The 22,004-nt window shown below is 46.0% G+C and overlaps 1 protein-coding gene across 1 annotated transcript; it reads right to left on the bottom strand.

Moving 5' to 3' along the window:
- Nucleotides 1-877: 877 nt before the first annotated feature.
- On the bottom strand, nucleotides 878-10,369 carry LOC103630073 (serine/threonine protein phosphatase 2A 57 kDa regulatory subunit B' kappa isoform). Its single transcript, XM_008651167.4, has 2 exons — nucleotides 8,792-10,369; nucleotides 878-1,544 (listed from the first exon to the last, which is right to left on the bottom strand). Exons 1-2 carry the CDS (start codon nucleotides 9,881-9,883, stop codon nucleotides 1,176-1,178), a joined length of 1,461 nt encoding a protein of 486 aa, XP_008649389.1. The 5' UTR covers nucleotides 9,884-10,369; the 3' UTR covers nucleotides 878-1,175.
- Between the last annotated feature and the right edge of the window lie 11,635 nt (nucleotides 10,370-22,004).

Below are 22,004 nucleotides of genomic sequence, written 5' to 3'. Positions count from 1 at the left end.
ATTTTCTATTTTCACATGTTGATTGCCAAAAACAGAAAACGAGAATAACTCTCTAGAATGGAAACAAAATATAGAAAAAGTGTTCGAATACGAAAAGATATGGAGAGCAATTTTTTATATGAATGGCTCCAAATGATGACTATGAAAAGAGTGAGCTTTAGAAAGACTTCTAGAAATGTTCTACCTAAACTAGTTTTTGTTTAGCTAAGAAACCCCCAAATCGAGCATGACAAAATCTGGATTTGAGATTTACCATGTTAAATTCCATTTAGGCTTTATCGCTGTTCAACACTATTTTGTACCTAAAAATGCATAATGACTCCTCATTTCAAGTACCAAGGGCAAAGAAGTCAAGGTGGAAATATTAATTAGGTAGAACTGTTCAGGTCATAGATTGAGGCTGTCTTTGGTGGATTATGTAAAATAGGGGGACACGAAACTATAGATGACATTGTTTGATAGTGTTTGCAGAGTAAAGTTTGAAATAGATGATGGAATGGAAAATGAGATAGTCAAGGTGGAAATATTAATTAGGTAGAACTGTTCAGGTCATAGATTGAGGCTGTCTTCGGTGGATTATGTAAAATAGGGGGACGCAAAACTATAGATGACATTGTTTGATAGTGTTTGTAGAGTAAAGTTTGAAATAGATGATGAAATGGAAAATGAGATAGATGATCCGCTGAAGATGGCCTGACAGGACTTACAATTTCCATGAACAACTACAAATTCTAGTTGCAAATTCCGATCCCTTACGAGTAAAAAAGAAAAAAAAACATTGGACTTATCAAATCGTGATAAGTGATATGAACTTACCTCAGTTTCATGTTCACCCATTAAACATGACATTTGTGTAGATCCATGAGAACCCAAAAGATAAAAGAAATGCATCAATATGTGCATAGCATCAGCTGTTCAGCTCCCCTGGAAATTTTCTAAGGAAACACCTTTTCACCCCTCCAGCAAAGTAGAACTAGGCATTATCTTGAGATACAAAGATATGACCATAACTTGAGAGTACACCAAAGAATCAAGCATTCATTGTCAAACCAGCATCTATTAATTACAGACTTCACAAGGGGCTTACAAAGGCAACAAAATTCCTGGGGCAACACCAAACACCCAAACCTAGCTAACAATCAGGCGGTATGAATTACATATGAGCCCATTATTAATCATGTCATAGTGGGAGCAACCAGAGGAGCAGATGTAGGAGGAACTGCAAAGCCAATGTCTCCGGTTACAGGATGAAATGCGGCATTCCTCTCGAGATGCTCCCACACAAGTCTTCTTCGCTCCTCAGATGCAGCCCGCTTCTTTTCCTCCTCTTGAAAATTGGTCTGACAAGCCAGCAGCAATCTCTCATCCATGTCAAAGAACATTTTCCTGACATTCATTGTAACATTTAGAACTGACTGGTTCCAGTGCCAACGGGCATTCCTCTCCAGAGCTGGATAGATGATTGGCAGGATAACTTGGCAGTTTTGGGAGATCAGGTCGAACAAATGTTCATTATTCCACAGGAATAAGGCCCTTTCAGCAACCTGTTACAAAGAAAGAATATTCCTAAGCTTCTGCTCGACTTAGTGTTCAAATTATAAAAGCAGCGGCTGGTTTTTTCATATCATTTTCATAGTGTTCACGGATGTCATGTTGTGCAAAGCATCCTGTAAAGTGCAGAGCATTTCTCTAATGGATAGCTAGAAAAACAAAATTGCTTATAGATTAAACTTTCTGGGAATTTACATGGGATTATTAGCATTTGATTTTGATCCTAGTATGAGGTTATTTGTGATCAAAACAGAAGAAAAAACATTTCCTACAAAATAAGAAGGATCTGTTCCTGAACCTGCACATTAATCACATAATGAAATCTAAGAACTAAAAAGGCTATGTAATGCTAATCTTACATGTTGGATCATAATGTCTTTCTTTCTCTTATAATTCGTCTTGAATATTTAGCCTCTAGCAAACGACTATGAAGTTTGGGCTCTGGTAGTTCACTAGAGAGTAAAATATATTTACGTTGTGTTCCTAACATGTGATGTACCACTATTATGTATCATTTTTCCTTGCAAGTTAGACATGGCCCAAACATAAATAAACCTTGTGAATTGAAATGACTAGAGTTTTCCTCATCACATCTTGATGCTTCATAAATTATAAAGGGGTAATTCAGTCATGTCCTGTTTTGTTTCTTTATAAGATACCTAATAAACCTTGTGGATTGAAATGACTACAGAGTTTTCCTCACCATATCTCAAGCTTCATAAATTCTAAAGGGCCAATTCAATCATGTTTTTGTTTCTTGATAAGATACCCCACACATGCAGACGAAACAATATGTCAAATCTTGTTCAAATCTGACTATCAAGATACTTCACAATTTCTAGTCCTCCAAAGGAAAACAGACAGATGATATGTGGCAACCCCTTGGCTACTACCTTTTTCGGAGGTGCTCATAGGAGGTGCTCGTAAGGGTAGGTTGTGCGTGCGTGTGTTCATAGAGGTGAGTGGGTGATGTTAGGATTTATGGGCTTGGCCCAATTAAGAATTTCTAATAATTCCAGGAAAATCTCAAAAGCCCATATAAGTGGATGGCAAAGGGATAGGTGGAACCAATAGCACCATATTGCTAGCTCTTGTGGAGTAGAGCTAGCTTAAATATGGAAGCCACACTCACTCACCAAGTCATGGATGAGAGGAGAGAGTGTGGAGAGCCACACGCGCGCGCGCTCGCTCGCCTCGCCTGGCCTGGCCTGGCCTGGCCGGGCCGGGCCGGGCCGGGCCGGGGCGAAGGGCGCGGGCGCACGACATGCGCGTGAATGGTCCGCCGAAATCCGGCCCCTCGCCTTGCGGGGGCGCGACTACCTTTTGCCATTTGATTTTTTGGTTTCTTGGCTGTTACGCTTATCCTAACCGATCCCTATAAAATCTCAACTGATTGCGAGATTTTCGTGGGCGGATAAGCACGGGGGTCACGGACTCGGCCCTATAAAAGGAGCCCGGCAGCCAGCCTCCAAATCATCCCAGATCCCAGTTCGCTTTCGCCTCTCTTCATAGCTGAGCCGCCTTTTAGTTCCCTTCGTCCCGACCGCAGAGGTGCATCTGCGATCAGGAGAGCAGGTCTCCGGAACCCTTCGTCTTCTAGATCCTGCACCGGGAGAGGGCGAATAAGGTTTTTGGGAAGCGTCTTCACGCGACTGCTCGTGATCTTCTGACATCGTCGACCCAGCTGATCCTGGCGCGCGCCAACAATCAGTAAGTCTAATCAGTACGCATCATCTGATTTGGCTTTTATTTCAGTTCTTCTGATTTGGTCATGATTTATATTCGGAATTTAATTTGGAATTTGTCTAATTATTCAACAATCCAAAAACCTTATTGTAGACAATTTCCTAGTTTTTCTATGGCTGCTTTTGCCGACGCGCTGAAGCCAGAAAAGTTTAATGGTATGCACTTTAAGAGATGGCAAGTCAAGGCCACGCTCTGGCTTACTGCTATGAATGTCTTCCATGTTAGTAAAGGCAGACCTGAGGGTCCACTGACTCCTGAACAGGAGAAAGAGTACGACCATGCCAATACTATGTTCACGGGAGCCGTTCTTAGCGCCCTTGTTGACCGTCTGGTTGATGCGAATATGCAGTACACAGACGGGAAACAGTTGTGGGATGCACTTACTACTAAGTATGGTGCATCAGATGCTGGCAGTGACCTGTATATCATGGAGAGCTTTCATGATTATAAGATGGTTGATAATCGCTCTATTGTAGAGCAAGCTCATGAAATACAGTGTATAGCCAAGGAGCTCGACCACCTTAAGATAGTCCTTCCTGACCGATTTGTGGCTGGGTGCATTATTGCAAAGTTGCCTTCTACATGGAGGAACTTCGCCACAGCTCTGAAACATAAGAGACAGGAGATATCAGTTGAAAATCTGATAGCGTCTCTGGATGTTGAGGAGAAAGCTCGGGCTAAGGACACGGGATCTAAAGGAGGCGAGGGCCACTCCAGCGCCAACATGGTTCAGAAGAACCACAACAAGGGCAAAGGAAAGCCAAAATCTAACAAGCCCAACAAAACTACCAACTTCAAGAAGAAGAAGAACAAGGCTGAATTGACATGTTTCGCATGTGGCGAGGCGGGTCATTTTGCCAAGGATTGTCCTGATCGAGCGGATCGCCGTGGCAAAAAGGGCAATGTCAACACAGTGATCGCTAGCAATGAGGAAGACAAAGGGTATGGTAATCTACCTTTCATCTTCTCAGTATTTCAATCACCTAGTTGGTGGCTTGATACTGGTGCTAATGTTCATGTATGTTTTGACATTAACTTGTTCTCTTCTTATCAGGGCGCCCGGGATTCTTCCGTGCTAATGGGGAATGGGTCACATGCTTCTGTTCATGGCACTGGCACGGTGGATCTGAAGTTTACTTCGGGAAAGATCGTGCAGCTGAAGAACGTGCATCATGTCCCTTCTATACACAAGAATCTCGTTAGCGGAACCCTTCTATGTAGAGATGGGTTCAAGGTAGTTTTGGAGTCCAATAAATTAGTTGTGTCCAAGTCTGGACAATTTATTGGTAAAGGCTATGATTGCGGAGGCTTGTTCCGCTTTTCTTTGTTAGATTTTAATAATAAGTCTGTGAACCATATTTGTGCTAATGTTGATGATCTTGCGAGTATTTGGCATTCTCGTTTGTGTCATATTAATTTTGGCTCTATGTCTCGGCTTGCAACCATGAGTTTAATTCCGAATATCACCATAGTCAAAGGTTCTAAGTGCCATAGTTGTGTGCAGTCGAAGCAACCTCGAAAGCCTCATAAGGCTGCTGAGGAGAGACACCTGGCACCACTAGAACTCATACATTCTGATCTTTGTGAGATGAATGGTGTGTTGACAAAAGGTGGTAAGAGATACTTCATGACATTGATTGATGATGCGTCTAGATTTTGCTATGTATACTTGCTAAAAACTAAAGATGAGGCTTTAGACTACTTTAAAATCTATAAGGCTGAAGTTGAAAACCAACTAGAGAGAAAGATCAAACGTCTTAGATCAGATCGTGGTGGCGAGTTCTTTCCCAAAGTCTTTGACGATTTCTGTGCAGAACATGGCATTATTCATGAGAGGACTCCTCCCTATTCACCCGAGTCAAACGGGATTGCTGAAAGGAAAAACCGTACGTTGACTGACCTGGTGAATGCCATGTTAGACACTTGTGGTTTATCTAAGGCATGGTGGGGGGAGGCAGTCCTGGCTTCATGTCATGTTCTGAATAGAATTCCTATGGGCAAAGAAGAGAAAACCCCTTATGAGAAGTGGGTTGGGAGGAAACCATCACTTTCATACTTGCGCACTTGGGGGTGCATGGCGAAAGTCAATGTACCAATTAATAAAAAGCGCAAGCTTGGTCCAAGGACAGTGGATTGTGTCTTTCTTGGATATGCTTCGTGTAGCATAGCTTATAGATTTTTAGTAGTTAAATCTGAAGTTCCTGATGTGTATGTTGATACTATTATGGAATCACGTGATGCTACTTTCTTTGAGCATATATTTCCAATGAAAGACATTCATAGCAATTCTAGATACTCTTCTGAGATAATTCCTGAACATAATACACCTATTGAGAGTTTTGAACAGCCACATGAAATTGTCCTAGAGGAGGATGACAATGATGCTCCTAAAAGGAGCAAGAGACAAAGGGTTGAAAAATCCTTTGGTAATGATTTCATTGTGTACCTTGTGGACGATACTCCTACTACCATTGCAGAAGCATTTGCATCTCCAGATGCAGATGATTGGAAAGAAGCAGTTCATAATGAGATGGACTCTATTCTTTCAAATGGTACGTGGGAAGTCACTGATCGACCCTATGGATGCAAACCCGTGGGTTGTAAGTGGGTGTTTAAAAAGAAGCTCAAGCCTGATGGTACAATTGAAAAGTACAAGGCTAGGCTTGTGGCTAAAGGCTATACTCAGAAAGAAGGAGAAGACTTCTTTGATACTTACTCACCTGTTGCTAGAATGACCACTATTCGAGTACTACTTTCTTTGGCTGCCTCGTATGGTCTCCTTGTTCATCAGATGGATGTAAAGACAACTTTTCTTAATGGAGAGCTGGACGAGGAAATCTATATGGAACAGCCTGATGGATTTGTAGTAAAGGGTCAAGAAAGCAAGGTGTGCAAGTTATTGAAATCTTTGTATGGTCTGAAGCAAGCACCAAAGCAGTGGCATGAGAAGTTTGACACTACTCTAACGTCTGCAGGCTTTGCCATTAATGAGGCAGACAGGTGTGTATATTATCGCTGTGGTGGGGGCGAAGGAGTTATTTTGTGCTTATATGTTGATGATATATTGATATTTGGCACAAACATTGATGTGATCAATGAAGTCAAGTCTTTTCTATCAAAGAGTTTTGATATGAAAGATCTGGGAGAAGCTGATGTGATTCTAAACATCAAGCTGATTAAGGCAGATGGTGGGATTACTCTCTCGCAATCTCACTATGTTGAAAAGGTTTTGAAGCGATTTGGCTTCTCTGAGTGCAAACCTTCTTCAACACCTTATGATCCCAGTGTGACACTGCGAAAGAACAAGAGAATTGGTTTAGACCAATTGAGATACTCTCAGATTGTCGGTTCACTCATGTATCTTGCTGGTGCAACAAGGCCCGATATCTCGTTTGCTGTGAGCAAATTGAGTAGGTTCATGTCAAACCCCGGGACTGATCATTGGCATGCACTTGAGCGGGTTATGCGCTACCTGCAAGGTACAATGAGTTATGAAATTCACTATTCTGGTCAGCATGCAGTACTTGAAGGATATAGTGATTCGAACTGGATATCTGATGCAGACGAGCTTTATGCCACCAGTGGTTATGTCTTTACTATTGGTGGAGGTGCGGTATCATGGAGGTCATGCAAGCAGACCATTTTGACGAGGTCAACCATGGAAGCCGAGCTAACTGCACTTGACACAGCAACCGTTGAGGCAGAATGGTTGCGTGAACTCTTGATGGACTTGCCGGTGGTTGAGAAACCAATACCAGCTATCCTTATGAACTGTGACAATCAGACAGTGATTGCTAAAGTGACGAGTTCTAAGGATAATGGAAAGTCATCAAGACATGTCAAAAGACGATTGAAGTCTGTCAGAAAGTTGAGAAACTCCGGAGTTATAAGTGTGACTTATATTTCAACAGATAAGAATCTGGCAGATCCTTTTACCAAGGGACTACCACGTAATGTGATAGAAATCGCATCGAGAGAGATGGGTATGAGACCCGAATAAAGTTGCCATGGTGGAAACCCAGTCTATGTGATCGGAGATCCCGTGAATTAGGTCCTGGGAAGAACAAGCCATTGGTGAACTGAGGAGAGTAACTTTTGACCCTCTCTAAGTAAAGATGCAATACTCTCAAATGCTGTAAGGCAGGTTGGCTTTGTGCCTTAATATGTTCTGTTGGCTTGTATTAGCGAAGATGTTGTCCTGCAGAACATTCTTTGAAAGAACACACCTATATGAGTTAGACTGTCTAACGTCGCAGTCTATGAGATTTGGGTGATCTCTAGTAAACTCATGAAGAGACCTTGGAGTACGACGTATATGCTCCACCCGAGAAGGGGACTACTGGTAGCCAAGTACTGGTCATGACTTCAAGTGAAACCCATTCACGCAAAACTTGCAATTCAAGGCATAGTCCATTGTCCAAGTTGTGGGTTGGTGTAACTTGGAGTTCTAGGCGGAAGTTCAACTTAACAGTCTCTGCTGAAAAACTAGTATATTAAACAGTAGTGAACAGTGGCGAAAACTGCAGATGGGCATTTGAGATCTGGTGGGGGATTGTTAGGATTTATGGGCTTGGCCCAATTAAGAATTTCTAATAATTCCAGGAAAATCTCAAAAGCCCATATAAGTGGATGGCAAAGGGATAGGTGGAACCAATAGCACCATATTGCTAGCTCTTGTGGAGTAGAGCTAGCTTAAATATGGAAGCCACACTCACTCACCAAGTCATGGATGAGAGGAGAGAGTGTGGAGAGCCACACGCGCGCGCGCGCTCGCTCGCCTCGCCTGGCCTGGCCTGGCCGGGCCGGGCCGGGCCGGGGCGAAGGGCGCGGGCGCACGACATGCGCGTGAATGGTCCGCCGAAATCCGGCCCCTCGCCTTGCGGGGGCACGACTACCTTTTGCCATTTGATTTTTTGGTTTCTTGGCTGTTACGCTTATCCTAACCGATCCCTATAAAATCTCAACTGATTGCGAGATTTTCGTGGGCGGATAAGCACGGGGGTCACGGACTCGGCCCTATAAAAGGAGCCCGGCAGCCAGCCTCCAAATCATCCCAGATCCCAGTTCGCTTTCGCCTCTCTTCATAGCTGAGCCGCCTTTTAGTTCCCTTCGTCCCGACCGCAGAGGTGCATCTGCGATCAGGAGAGCAGGTCTCCGGAACCCTTCGTCTTCTAGATCCTGCACCGGGAGAGGGCGAATAAGGTTTTTGGGAAGCGTCTTCACGCGACTGCTCGTGATCTTCTGACATCGTCGACCCAGCTGATCCTGGCGCGCGCCAACAATCAGTAAGTCTAATCAGTACGCATCATCTGATTTGGCTTTTATTTCAGTTCTTCTGATTTGGTCATGATTTATATTCGGAATTTAATTTGGAATTTGTCTAATTATTCAACAGGTGAGTGTATATGAGTGTCTGCATAGTGGGTCTCGCAAAGAAAAATACACTAAATAAACGTATACAAACAATATCCAGTATTCATGGAAGAAACGTTACCTGAAAATGAGAGCTATTCAGGCACTGTGCGATCCTGCGAAACAAAGGAACAGCACACTTCTGGAAATCTGCCATTTCTGTCAGCTCCAGCACCTCCTCCAACTCTCCTAAGAACATCATCTCCTTCTGACTGTTCGTCACCGGCCAGTACTTCAGGAGGCCTCTGATAACAGTCCCTGTGAGCTTTGGTTCCTTCTCGATAAACTGGGTAATGCAGTATGTCAACTGTGGTAAATATACTCCAACCGTCTTTGGTTTGTGAAGTGGAATCAATGCCTTCCATAGAAACAACTTATGCTCCTCCTTCAATGGCTTCGCAAAGCCGGTAATCACACTCCCAAACACCTCCAGTAGCTCGGCAATCCCATTGTGGTGATCTGTCTCAAACACAAACCTATAGAAGATGTTGCTCACAGCCTTGCGAATGAACGGGCGATTGCCCATAAATTTCCCGTATATCCTGTGCAGCACTGTCTTCAAGCATTCCCTCTCCCTAGGATCATCAGAATCGAAAAGGTCAAGAAGCCTAGAGATGAAGGAGTTGTCCATGTACTTCCTAGCAACCTTGACATCGACGACCGGGGACATGACGAACCGTAGGAGCAATTCATACACGACCTGGAGGTGGTACCACGAGGGGTCAAAGAACGGCTCGTCCTCGTCGGTGGCGGCACTGGCACCGGACCGGAGCTTGGGCGGGAAGACCCTGAAGAGGTTGATGGCGAACATGCGTACGCAGGCCGAGAGCATCGCCTCCGTGAGGGGCTCCTCCGCCTCAGAGACGCAGTCGACGAGGGACACGAGCACCTGCCGCTTCCTTTCCACCTCCGGCGAGTCCTTCCCCCGCTCGGCCGCGAAGTCGAACACCACGCAGCAGACGTTGAGCTTGCGGAGGAACACGTCCTCCCTGGTCTCCGCCCCGGACGGCGGGGGGAAGGGCGACGCCGCCGCCGCCGGCGACGAAGCGCTCAGCTCCGGCGGCGCCCCATTGGCGGCGCCACGCGACGACGGCGACTTCGCCGGCCGCGAGCCCCCGCGCCCGCCTGATTTGGGGGACTTCCGCGAGATTTTGCCGAGAAACTGCTTCCACATAGCGGCAGGAGAGCGTGGGCGCCCACCACTGGCATCAAAGGCCCGTTTCAGGAACACATGGCCGAGCCACGGACAACTACCGACTCCACGAAAACTGAGCGGCGAATCTTGCACGGCAGAGAACCGTGCGGCGGTCGGACCAGCGAAGCGGAGGCGCTGGAGAAAATATCCCGCAGTAGCTGGAGGGGCTCAGATCCGGGGGCGAGGTGCGAAGGCCGCCACCATGGATGGGATCTCGAGGAGTGGAGGAGGGGGCAGAAAGCGCAGAGCTTTTGGAGTTTTCGGCGGACTCGCAGTGTGGGGGAGCTCGAGTTTACAGCTTGGTGTCGGGTGGGCGTACGGAAGACGACGATGGTAGCTCCATCCATCTCATTCTCAGCCGTCGATCTCCACGGAGCGTGATGTATCGACCGTTGGCATGTGTCTACTTAGGTTGGTCCCGTGCACAGCCTCCTCTCGCCCACGTCTGTCGACTCCACTCTCGTCGCCATTTTGCTGCAATGCACAGACTTCAATAGGCTTCAGTTTTAGTCTATAGTCACGTCAGTTTTTTATTTCACAATTAAGTAAATCACAAGAATTTATTTTAACGTTCAGAAATCACACAACATAATATTTTATTGAATTAAAAATTATAAAATACATAATAATTAAAATAAAATTATATAATGATTTAAAAATATATAACGTAAATCTAATGATTATTATGTCCCCATATATATTCAACCAAATTATTTAGGAGTTATGTATACATCCATGTGTCTATCATCTCGTTGTCCATTTGAATCCTAGCTGCCAGGCTCGGAGTTGCATTGTAGTAGATCGACGGGCTGACTGTAGAATCAACTGTCTCATATGTATCGTCCAAATCGGCATCACGTCGTCGTCGATGATCATGTTGTGCAAAATGACAAATGCACGCATGATCAAACCAAGAGTATGTTAATAGTAAGAACGTCCAGGAACTGCTATAATGTTGAACCGAGATTTCAACATCCAAAAGCGCACTCAACATCTTTGCGCCATGTTGCTTCAGCATTTGTGAATAACCGATGTTTCTCGCTTTGTGGAAGAGAAATACCCTTGATGAACACCGGCCAGGAATGGTAGATGCCATCAGAAAGATAGTATCCCATATTGTGGTCGTGTCCATTAACCATGAAGTTCACTATGGGTGCTTGACCTTAAAGGACATCCTTGAATAATGGCAACTGATTGAGTACGTTAATGTCATTGTTGGACCAGGCTACCCCCAAAAAAGCATGCTAGATCCACCGATCATACGATGCAATAGCTTCTAAGATGATGGTGGGATGTTTGATATCCCCCTTGTGAATTGATCGACATGGCTGACTCAACAATTCCTCCATTGCCAATGCATGCAATTGATACTTCCTAGCAATGCCTAGAAAGCCATGCTCTTCTGCTTTTGCTAGTAGATGCTCAGAATCCACGACATTTGGTCGACGACAGAACTCCTTCCCATAACAATGAATGATACCCTCACAAAACTTCTCTAGACACTCTAATGTAGTTGATCTAGCTAGCTTTAAGTACTCATCTATCGAATCTACAGCGAATCCATAGGCTAACAAGCATAGAGCTACAATGCACTTTTGTAGGGGAGAGAGACCGAGTCTACCCAGAGCATCTTCTCTTTGGGTAAAATATGGAGAGTATTCACCTAATCTAAGCATAATACTCAAAAAATTTGTCGCATAATACTCAAAAAATTGTCGCCTCATGCGATACATGTGCCTAAAGTAATTTGGAGGATACAAATAGTCATTGGCAAAGTAGTATTGATGAAGCCGGTCATGGGCAAACACACGATCATGATTGATGTAGCGTCGACGACTCTTCATTGAGGTTGAGCATAGCCTCCTCCATGGTTGTTTGCAATGCATTTGCACATTGCACCTTTAGCTCCTTCACTTGAGATTGTGCTCGAGGAAGACATGGCATGAAGATGAGTAGAAAAGGCGAGTTTGGAAGAGAGAAATGAGATGGAATGGTGTGTGGAATGAGCTCCACCCGGGTAGGGGTATTATAGAGGGATTGGGGATGAAATTTGTGAATTTTTACAAAAAATTTTGGACTCCAAACGATCAAAAATGGATAGTTGCAACGACTAGCACACATGGACCAATCAGATAGCGCCACATGGACCAATCGACTCATGCCATCTCGCCCACGCACGTGCCTGGCCAGTGCCTCGCCTCCATGTCACCTCCCACTCGCCCGGGCATGCTCTCCAGCGCGGACGAGAGCGGGGCGATACCACCCGCTCTCGTCGGGCATAAGCACCGTCGCCGGGGGACCCATTCTCGCCCGCCTCTCGCCCGCGTCCGGGCGGCAGCGGCTCCCTCCCGCTCACGCTGTCGCCCGCACTGGAACTAGCCTTATGTTTGAATTTCACGTAGGTATTACTAATGGTTACTGCAAATATGGTTCGCCTAGCTAAACTGACGGTGTTTGTTTTCCCTGACTCGGTTCATATGTCATATCAAGTGTTTGAATGTTAAGTATTAAATATAATTTAATTAAAAAAAACAAATACACAGGTGAAGATTAAATGGGAGACGAATTTATCTATTCTATACCCCTTATAAAATTCACCACTTCAAAAACGCTACATCCAGACAACCAAACACCCCCACACTCATAACCTACATTAAATTCACCCATCAAATGTACCCTAGCCAAATCCCACTATCAAAACCAACATTACATATCGCTTTATTTCCCTCACATCTCTTAATCACATCAAACGATTAATATTTGTTGGATCACACAGTCGCCTTGACGTTCGCCACTTTAGAAAAAGTCCAGCACCAAACCTTGAGGGCTCTTTAGATTGCGGGATTTTTTTCCATTTCCTGTGTTTTCCGTGTAAAAATAAATTGATTCTTGTAAAATTCCTATATGATTCCTTTAGAATTCCTATATTCCAAAGGATCCCTGACTAGACTTTTAACCGAGGCGACGACGAAAGTAGCCCAGCACGTCGTCGCTGCCCCATACTGTGCCGCAACCGCGCCGACGCCTCCCATCCCATGCCCTCCGGATCCACACTCCACCAGCCGCGACACCACCTCTAGACTGGTCGAGCAGAGCGGAGATCCATCTATAGGAAACGGTGACGCCTAAGAGGGAGGTGAATTTGGACTTCCAAAAACTATCTCTAAACTATGCCACAAAATATATCCCTAGAACAAAACCTATGCAAATAACTTAACTAGATTGTGCAAACTAGGTTTTGTCTATTTGTTGCTATCTCTACCGCAAAAGAAGTTATGCGACCTAAGTTCCAATCCTATATAAACTACACTAAGAATAGTAAAGATTGCAACTTAAGTAGAGATGCCGATATTTTTACCGAGGTATCCGAAACCATGCAAGGTCCCGACTAATCCTCGTTGGTGTACCTATGGAAAGGGTAGCCCACACGAGGGCCAAGCACCATGGTCGAGTAACTCCGTAGACAGCCATGAACCTTCTCCACGCGCAAGTGGTGCTCCACTTCCGGCTCCTCTCGGACGCTCCCCTCCGTCTCCACTATCGAGCTTTCGGCCGAAATACTGTGGGCCTTGTTCCCTCTGGTACACGGTGGCAGCCGTGACACAAACTCGATAGTCACGGTCTTGCAACACTCTTGCCCCACTCGATACAATATTACAATGACTCACACAAGAGCCGAGGATTTTTTGGGTTTTTCTAAACTCACTCAACTAACTAGGAATCACCTAGAGCAAGCGCATAAGCAGTCTAACTAACCTAAGCACTTCGCAAAGTACCTACACTAATCAACGAGTGATTCTATTAAGCACTTGGGTGTTTGAGCACTTGAAAATGTCTATAACATGTGTTGGTATGTTGCTTGGGCTCCCATCCCTTCAAATGGTTGGTTGGGTGAAGTATATATAGGCCCCAACTCGAATATAGTCGTTGGAGAAAAGTTGCTGCTCTCTGCAGCCCACTGGATAGTCCAATGCCATGTATGGTGCCCCACTAGTCGTTGGATATGTCCGATGCAGGTGACCATTGTCGCACGTCAGCCTTGCATCAGACAGTCTGCTCACTACAGGAAACGCCTAAATTTTCGTGGGCCAAAAACCCACGAAAATAAGCCTAAACCGACGAAAATAGAATATTTTCGTCGGCAGGCCGACGAAAATAGCCGCCGAAAATAAATTCGACGAAATTAGGCAACTATTTTCGTCGGTCCCGACGAAAAATAGCTATTTTCGTCGGCTTTCCCAGAGCCGACGAAAATAGTGAGTGGACCAACTATTTTCGTCGGCCCGATGGTGGCCGACGAAAATAAGTTCCCAGGTTATTTTCGTCGGCCAACACTGAGGCCGACGAAAATAGCCTGGGAACTTATTTTCGTCGGCCACCACCGAGGCCGACGAAAATTGATGTTTCCCCCCCAAAAACAGATTTTTCTGCACCTATTAATAATTCACAGCAAAATAAACATTATCACAATTAACATATACACATTCACAAGCAAAATACATAATTAACAAAACACATTCACATAATTCACAAAACACATTCCATAGTCCATTCAAATAAGTCCAGTCCAGAGTCCATAAATAGTCCATAAGTCCATAAACAGTCCATAGTACACACTCACTACTCACTCCTCACTCCGGCGGGCTGTGGGAGTTTTGGCCACTCCCTCCTCCGCCACCAGGAAGGTGGCCACTCCCTCCAGCACCATGGACGAGGAAGTCTTGGACGTTGACACCACCCTCCGATCCATGAGCATGTGACGCTGAACCCTGCAATTCATCAATCATTCAAATAAGGCTGTATACATATACATTGTTGTGTTTGGTCAATATTTGCGTAAAACTAAACATGGAATATCACCTGTGATCCATGGTGAGGAGGAGGTTGTGCATGCATCCACGAGTACTGTTGTGGTGGCCACCCCAGAGGTGGTGGCACCCACCCCGTCGGTGGCGGTGCCATCCACGCTTGATATGGCTGAGAGCCCGCCGGTGGCTGGGAGACCGGTGGCACCCATCCCGGGACTGGCTGCGATCCTTGGGGTGGTGGAGGCGTCCAAGTGCCTGGAGGTGCCTGCGTCCACCCAACACCGGTCCACTGTGGCTGCGACGCTGGAGCTTGTCCTGGCCACTGTCCCCATCCTTGTGCCTGCGAGCCATTTTTGATAATAAAGAAAAAGTTGCTATGGAATTGAAGTGTTCAGAAAGTGTTACCTGGGGAGGGCGAAAAGCGGGCAAGTTCATATCAGGGCCGAGTCGAGTAGTCATTTCCTGCAAATGGATGCAACGTTAGAATCACAACATTATACTTTGAATTCAATGACGACACGTGATGAGATAGACGAATTACCTGAAAATAAGAAGCCATATATTGCGTCAGCTGTCCAACCTGCTCCTGCGCTGCTCGAGCCTGCTCCTGTGCTGCTCGAGCCTGCTCCTGTGCTGCCCGAGTCTCCTCCTCCAGCTGAGCCTCTCGAGCAGACCTGGAGGAGCGAGAACTCCCTCCCAAAGACGATGCCTTCCCTTGACCTATTGTCCTGTTATATTCCACAACGCCGGTGCCAAAGGCAAACCTGCATGATACACATAGTTGAGCCATTAAGTGGACACATTCTTGTTAATGAAATCGTCGAATCAAACACAAACACCTCACCTGCCATGCTTTCTACCCCCACCACTATGGTACAACGCCGAGGCATCTAAGTCTGAATGCATCCAGTCGAAATCAGGCCCATGGCGTTGAGTCATTTCCTCCCCATATGCATTCTGCAAAGAAAGTTAAAGTTGGAGTTAGACACAAAACATGCAATTTAATTCGTAAATACAAACTTGTTTACCATTTTCTCCCTTGCCGCCTCGCTGCATAGCTCATCAGGGTTCGTCGGATCAGGGCCACGGTGACCACGGACGTAAACCTCCATAAAACTTGGAGCAACTCCACTTTCAGCTTCCTGCATGAAAAAGAAGAGTTAAACCATATAATTTTGATAGATGTAACATACAAGTTTGATTTATATACTGACCATGCGGCGTGCGGTACCAAGGTGTCCATCGGCGCCGTACCTATGCCCCGGTCCTTCAGTGCCACGGTTGACACGGTGCTTGTTGGACTCTGCAATCCACTCAGGCGACGCCCATCTCTTAGCCAACCACCTCCATGCTTCCATGTCCTTGGACAGCCAATCCACAACGCTCTCCAGGTACTGCTCCTCTGTGAGGTAGATCTCATTGGCCCCTAATGCTTTGCTCATTTTCTGACCCTTTATCTTCTTGTAGTAGTAGTTGACGGCCGCGATGCGAGCATTGTACATGGCATCCTTGATTATCTTATCAGCGCACTTCCGAAAGTGCCTCTTCACACGTGTCCACTGAGCCTGATCCTCCTCGATGTCATCCGGCAATTGGAACCTCCCCTACATATCAATGGAGAAGTTAAGTTAAAGTAAGATTAGGTGAAGCAATAATTCAATGAATTGCTTATATACGAAAGTAAACTCACCCAGAACTCGTCCCACACAGCCACCTGACAAGTCCTTCGTTTTTTTCCGAACTTCCCCCTCCGCTACTGCTTTCCCCTGACTCCCCTGGCTCGACATAGTCCTTTAGACCCCAGTCAGCCCACTGCATAGCCGCGAACCTCTCGCCATTGAGCTCCACCATGCCAGGGTAGTAGAAGCGACAGAGGCTACCCAACACCGCGTTCACCTTAGGACGTCTGCCTGTACCGTCCCAAGTCAAGTCTTCCCATGACCTACAAAAATTAATAAAACAAGTAAACTAGTGCAATCACGTTCACATTAAAAAATTAACAAAACAGAAATAAGCCCCACCATTCTCCATGCGGCCGGATGAGCCTCCTCTCGGCAGGTCTCGGACCAAGCGCATTGCTCTTCTTATACCTAAGTATACAAGTAAATTCAATATGATGAAATGATTAGAAACTAATATCAATTAAAGTAATATGCATAATAATACCTGAAGGACGTAGAACCATCTGACGCGTCGCCCGCGCTGCCTGCCCCCATTGGGTCAACCTCCTCATCCTGCTCACCCTCGTCATCCTGCTCACCCTCCTCACCCTGCACATGAGCATCCTGCTGAGGAGTCTCCTGCTCACCCTCCTCACCCTGCACTTCGTCTAGACAGTCGAGAAGTTGTTGCTGCCTCTGTCGGCTCTGTGAGGTGCCCTGAAAAAGCCCACTGCCCGAGCTGTCCTCGCTGGCCGCGCTGCCCCCACTCCTCCTCGATCTCCTATGCTTGAACATGTTCAACTGTAGATAAATTAATGTCAAACCACAGTATATGAAACAAATAATATGAAAATTAATAATGTGGAAATTGGAATACATAGCTAAAAGAAACATACTAATCAAAAGTCATCCGCATCCGATGATGCTTCTTCGGCTCGTTGTTTATTCATACGCTCTTGATTTCGTTGGATCCTTACTGATCTTCTAACGACGACAGGTCGTTTGCGCTTTGACCTAGGTTCTTCAATTAAGTCGCTTGAATTGCAACAGAGATTTTCAAGTCCTTCTCCATTGGTCACATGGAATCGGTGAGCTATGTCTTGATTCGACGCCGCTTCTGGTTGAAAAACAGCATCATCGTTGTCCCTGATTATACTCACGTAGTCAGCACTCTCTGGAGCGACGACTTGTGGGTTGACTTTGATTGCAACCCACCAAGCCCTAAGGCTTGGGTGAGGATATGGCAGGTAGTACACCTGTTTTGCCTGATTTGCAAGGACAACATCGCTCATACTGCTCGGAATCCTAGAGCTATGCTTCACCTCGACATTACCATACTTGTCGACACGAGTCCCACTATGAGCATCAAACCAGTCGCACTCGAAAAACACGACTTTAAGTTCTTTGGGGCCATCGAAAATCAACTCTACAATGTTTTGAAGAACACCGTAATAGTCCACTACTTTGTCATCGTCAACATATGAACTTGCCAACACACCACTATTGGTGGTGGCTGCCAATGGTCGACTCTTCTCCAATTTCGCGGTTCGGAAGCGATATCCATTTACATCATAGCGAGTATAGTTTCGGACGGACACAGAGGTATGTGCCATTTGCTGCAAGTCCGGGTGCACAGAGTTTTTGGAAACCTATACAAGTAATTAGTATATGCATTATATCTTCCAAGTCCAAAATTCAAAGATTAAGTATGGACAATGAGAGAACGACAATTACTAACATAATTACGAAACCACTGCACGAAGTTTGGTCCACCTTTCAACCCATCACGTCGAAGATTTTCTAATTGGATGGCCGTAGGTTTACTAGTAGATTTCCAACATTCTTCATCAAACATGCTGGACATATTACAAACATGGAGATTACACACTATAGAAATTATGAGATGAGAAAATGGACGTAACTATGAGGAAAACTTACTCGAACGCCTCCTGTGTGCTGTCAATATTGCTATACATATATAGCATTAGCGTGTTCAAATCTGATGCTTCAATGTGACGTACACTCCCTTTTCCAACTGCTTTACCCGGATTCGCAAAAATTTGAAGGGTGCTTTGGGGTGATTCATTATCGACATGAAGTCGCACTGAAGGCGCAAACACATTGTTGGCTCGAGCGAAATACCTGGTTGAGAATTGAGATATCTCCTTAAGGGCAAAAGCCTCCGCAATACACCCTTCGACTCTAGCCTTGTTCCGAACAGACGCCCTGAGCTTTTTCAACGCCCTTTCTATAGGATACATCCACCTGAATTGCACTGGTCCGCCTACCAAAGCTTCCCAAGGCAAATGCACAATTAGATGTTGCATCACATTGAAGAATCCTGGCGGGAAAACCTTTTCAAATTTACAAATAAGAATTGGAATTTCTTTCTCAAATTTCTGCATCAACCTCTTCGATACCGTCTTTGCGCATACTTCCCTATAGAAGTAACTCAACTCTGCAAATATGCTCCAAAGCTCATCCTTAAAATAGCCTCGAAACATCACGGGCATCAGCCTCTCCATAATAATATGGTAGTCATGGCTTTTCAAACCGATCAATTTACCGGTCTTCAGATTGACTGCCCGTTTCAGATTTGCCGCATACCGATCTGGAAATTTCAGATTCTTCAACCACTTAAATATTTCTTTCCTTTCATCCGGCTTGAGGCAGTAATCAGCTCGCGGCCTACTTTCATGCCCTTTATCGCTTACTTTCAACTCGAGCATCGGCCTCTTACAAATTTCAGCCATGTCTTTTCTTGCCTTCATATTATCTTTCGTTTTATCAGTCACATCGAAACATGTGCTTATGATGCTTTCAGCAACGTTACGCTCTTGGTGCATCAAGTCTATGTTGTGCGGCATGATCAAGGCTTTTGCATACGGAAGCTCCCATATTGATGAAATATGGGTCCAGTTATGGTCCTCCCCGTAGCCTTGGAACCTATCATTTTCTCCTTGCTTCAGACAAGCATGCCATGCCATTATCTGCGGTGCAGTTTGCCTCTTTGGTGGCCCATTTCTGATTTTGGCTCCACCTCTGAATGCAGTAAGCGAATTCCTAAAATCATGCTTGAATGGAGTCCAACGTCGATGAGCATCAAAGAATGACACTTTCCCACCATGCTTCAATCTGAATGCATCCGTATCATTCATACATATGGGACAGCACAACCGACCATGGACACACCATCCAGACCAATCTCCATACGCCAGCAGATCATGCACTGACCACAAATAAGCAGCGCGCATGGTAAACTCCTTTTCAGTATGGCTGTCATAAGCCTTCACACCTCTCCACAATTGTTTCAGCTCTTCGATTAAAGGGCGAACAAACATATTCAGCTTTGGCCCTGGATGCTCGGGGCCTGGGATGACTAGTGCAAGGAACATGAACTCTTCTTTATTGACCAACTCAGGAGGAAGATTATATGGCACAATGAAGACAGGCCAACATGAGTAAGGGCTTGCACTGGTATTGAAAGGTGTGAATCCGTCCGTCGATAGACCAAGCCGTACACTCCTAGGGTCATTTGCAAATTCGGGATCAAACTCGTCAAATGCCTTCCACGCATCACCGTCCGACGGATGGACCATTATGTCTGGATCAGTGACGAGACGTACACCATTCTTTGGCCACGTCATATGCAGAGCTATTTCCTTGTTGAGGAACAGCCTTGAAAGCCGAGGAATGATGGGCAACCGACGAAGTTGCTTAGCTGCGACCTTCGTAACTACCAATTCACCCTCATCATTTGTCACCTCGACATATCTAGAAGCTTCACAATGCTTACAACGGTCCAGCTTGTCATCCTCCTCAAAGAATAGCATGCAACTGTTGGGACACACGTCGATCTTCTCATATGTCATCCCAAGACCAGCCAACATCTTCTTTGCGAAGTACATATTCTTTGGCAACTTATGATTCTCCGGGAGAACCTCGCCCATAAGTTGGACGATGTCGTTGTAAGCACTGTTTGAAATGTTGTGCTTCGACTTTATCGCCATTAGTCTTGTGAGAGTCCCAAGAACTGACATCTGAGTGTGCTCGTGCAGTCTCTCTTCTCCCGCGGCGAGTAGCCGGAAGAATTCTTGAGCATCGCGTGGAAGCTGCCCCGGCTCCTCAGCGTTCATTTCAACCTCCCTACCAAGATCATGCAACATATCGTCCATCCTATCATGATCGTCATCAAGCTCCACCTCCGCGTCAACGTGTCTAATAGACTCTCCATGCCGGTACCATACAAGGTAGTTCGACATAAACCCACTTTTGCAAAGGTGTTTCTCCATTTCTTCCTTCTTCTGAGGCCACTTGTTCTCGCAGCGATTGCAAGGACACTTCACTAGACGACCAGTTGCATCTTTGAAAGCGTGCTCAAGAAAAGCCTTTGTTACACCCATCCATTCATTCGAATGTGCCCCATCCTTTCTCCACCCGTCATACATCACCCTCCGATCACCGTCCATTTTAAAGGCTAAACAAAAGTCAAAGAACATCAACGATCGTCCGTGGCTTAATTAGGTGAACTCCCTATTAGGTAAAGGCCCTAAACCCACCCAAGAGTGTAGGCTGATGCTTGTGATTTATGACGTGTAGCCTACGATTGTCGCTAAATTTCGGCAGCATAACCCCGCTGCTCTCCAAGCACACGCCTGAACATGGTGTGTTGGAGAACAACTGGGTTACACAACCGAAATTCCGCGTCAATCGTAAGGCACATGTCACAAATCACAAGCATCGGCTTACACTCTCAGGCTGTCCAAAATACGTGGACAATTCCGGAACGGCGAACCTCACAAGCCAATGTGACGTTCGCCGTTCCCGAACGGGTGACGCATACGGTTCGCTACGGTTAACGATTAAAACTGAGAATAATGTATACCTGAGAAATTACGAAAACAATGTATACCTGAGAATAATGTACGAGTCTAGCTAACGGTGGAGAAGGTCAAGTCGGAAGAACACCTATGTACAAAAAATATTATTGTCAGTAAAAAATTCGGCAGCACCTCCCCTATAAACTGATGTTTCTAAAACCTGCAAATAAACGACAACACGATGGTTGCCAACACAGAAAACTACACGATAGCTACATAATAAACAATATGCTGACCAGTATATGCTAAACAATATGCTACAAGTATATGCTAACTATATACTCACTAACTTTCCTACAAGTATATGCTAACTATATACTCACTAACTATATACTCACTTTACCATGTGCTAAGTAACTAAAAAAATTTAAAATTTTACCTGTCGGACTAGGAGGCGAGGCGGAGCTCGGTGCGGTGGAGAGAGCCGGTGCCCGAGGCTCTCGGGCCGAGGGCGGTGGTGGGGGCGAGGCTGCCGCGCAGTGGGTGCCCCTTCGAGAGGCGAGGGCGCGAGGCGAGGGCGGCGCGGCGGGCGAGCGGCGAGGGCGCGAGGCGAGGGCGCGAGGCGAGGGCGGCGCGGCGGGCGAGCGGCGAGGGCGCGAGGCGAGGGCGGCGCGGCGGGCGCGCAGCGGCGCGGCGGGCGCGAGGCGGGCGCGCTGCGGCTCGGCGGGCGCGAGCCGGCGACGCAGCGGCTCGGCGGGCGCGTAGCGGCGGGCGCGCGGCGGCGGCGGCGGGCGCGCAGCGGCGACGGCGG

The sequence above is a fragment of the Zea mays genome, chromosome 6 (assembly GCF_902167145.1).
Source record: "Zea mays cultivar B73 chromosome 6, Zm-B73-REFERENCE-NAM-5.0, whole genome shotgun sequence".
NCBI classification, from domain to species: domain Eukaryota; kingdom Viridiplantae; phylum Streptophyta; class Magnoliopsida; order Poales; family Poaceae; genus Zea; species Zea mays.
The sequence above is the reverse complement of the archived record's forward strand: the minus strand, read 5'-3'. Positions and strand labels throughout refer to the sequence as shown.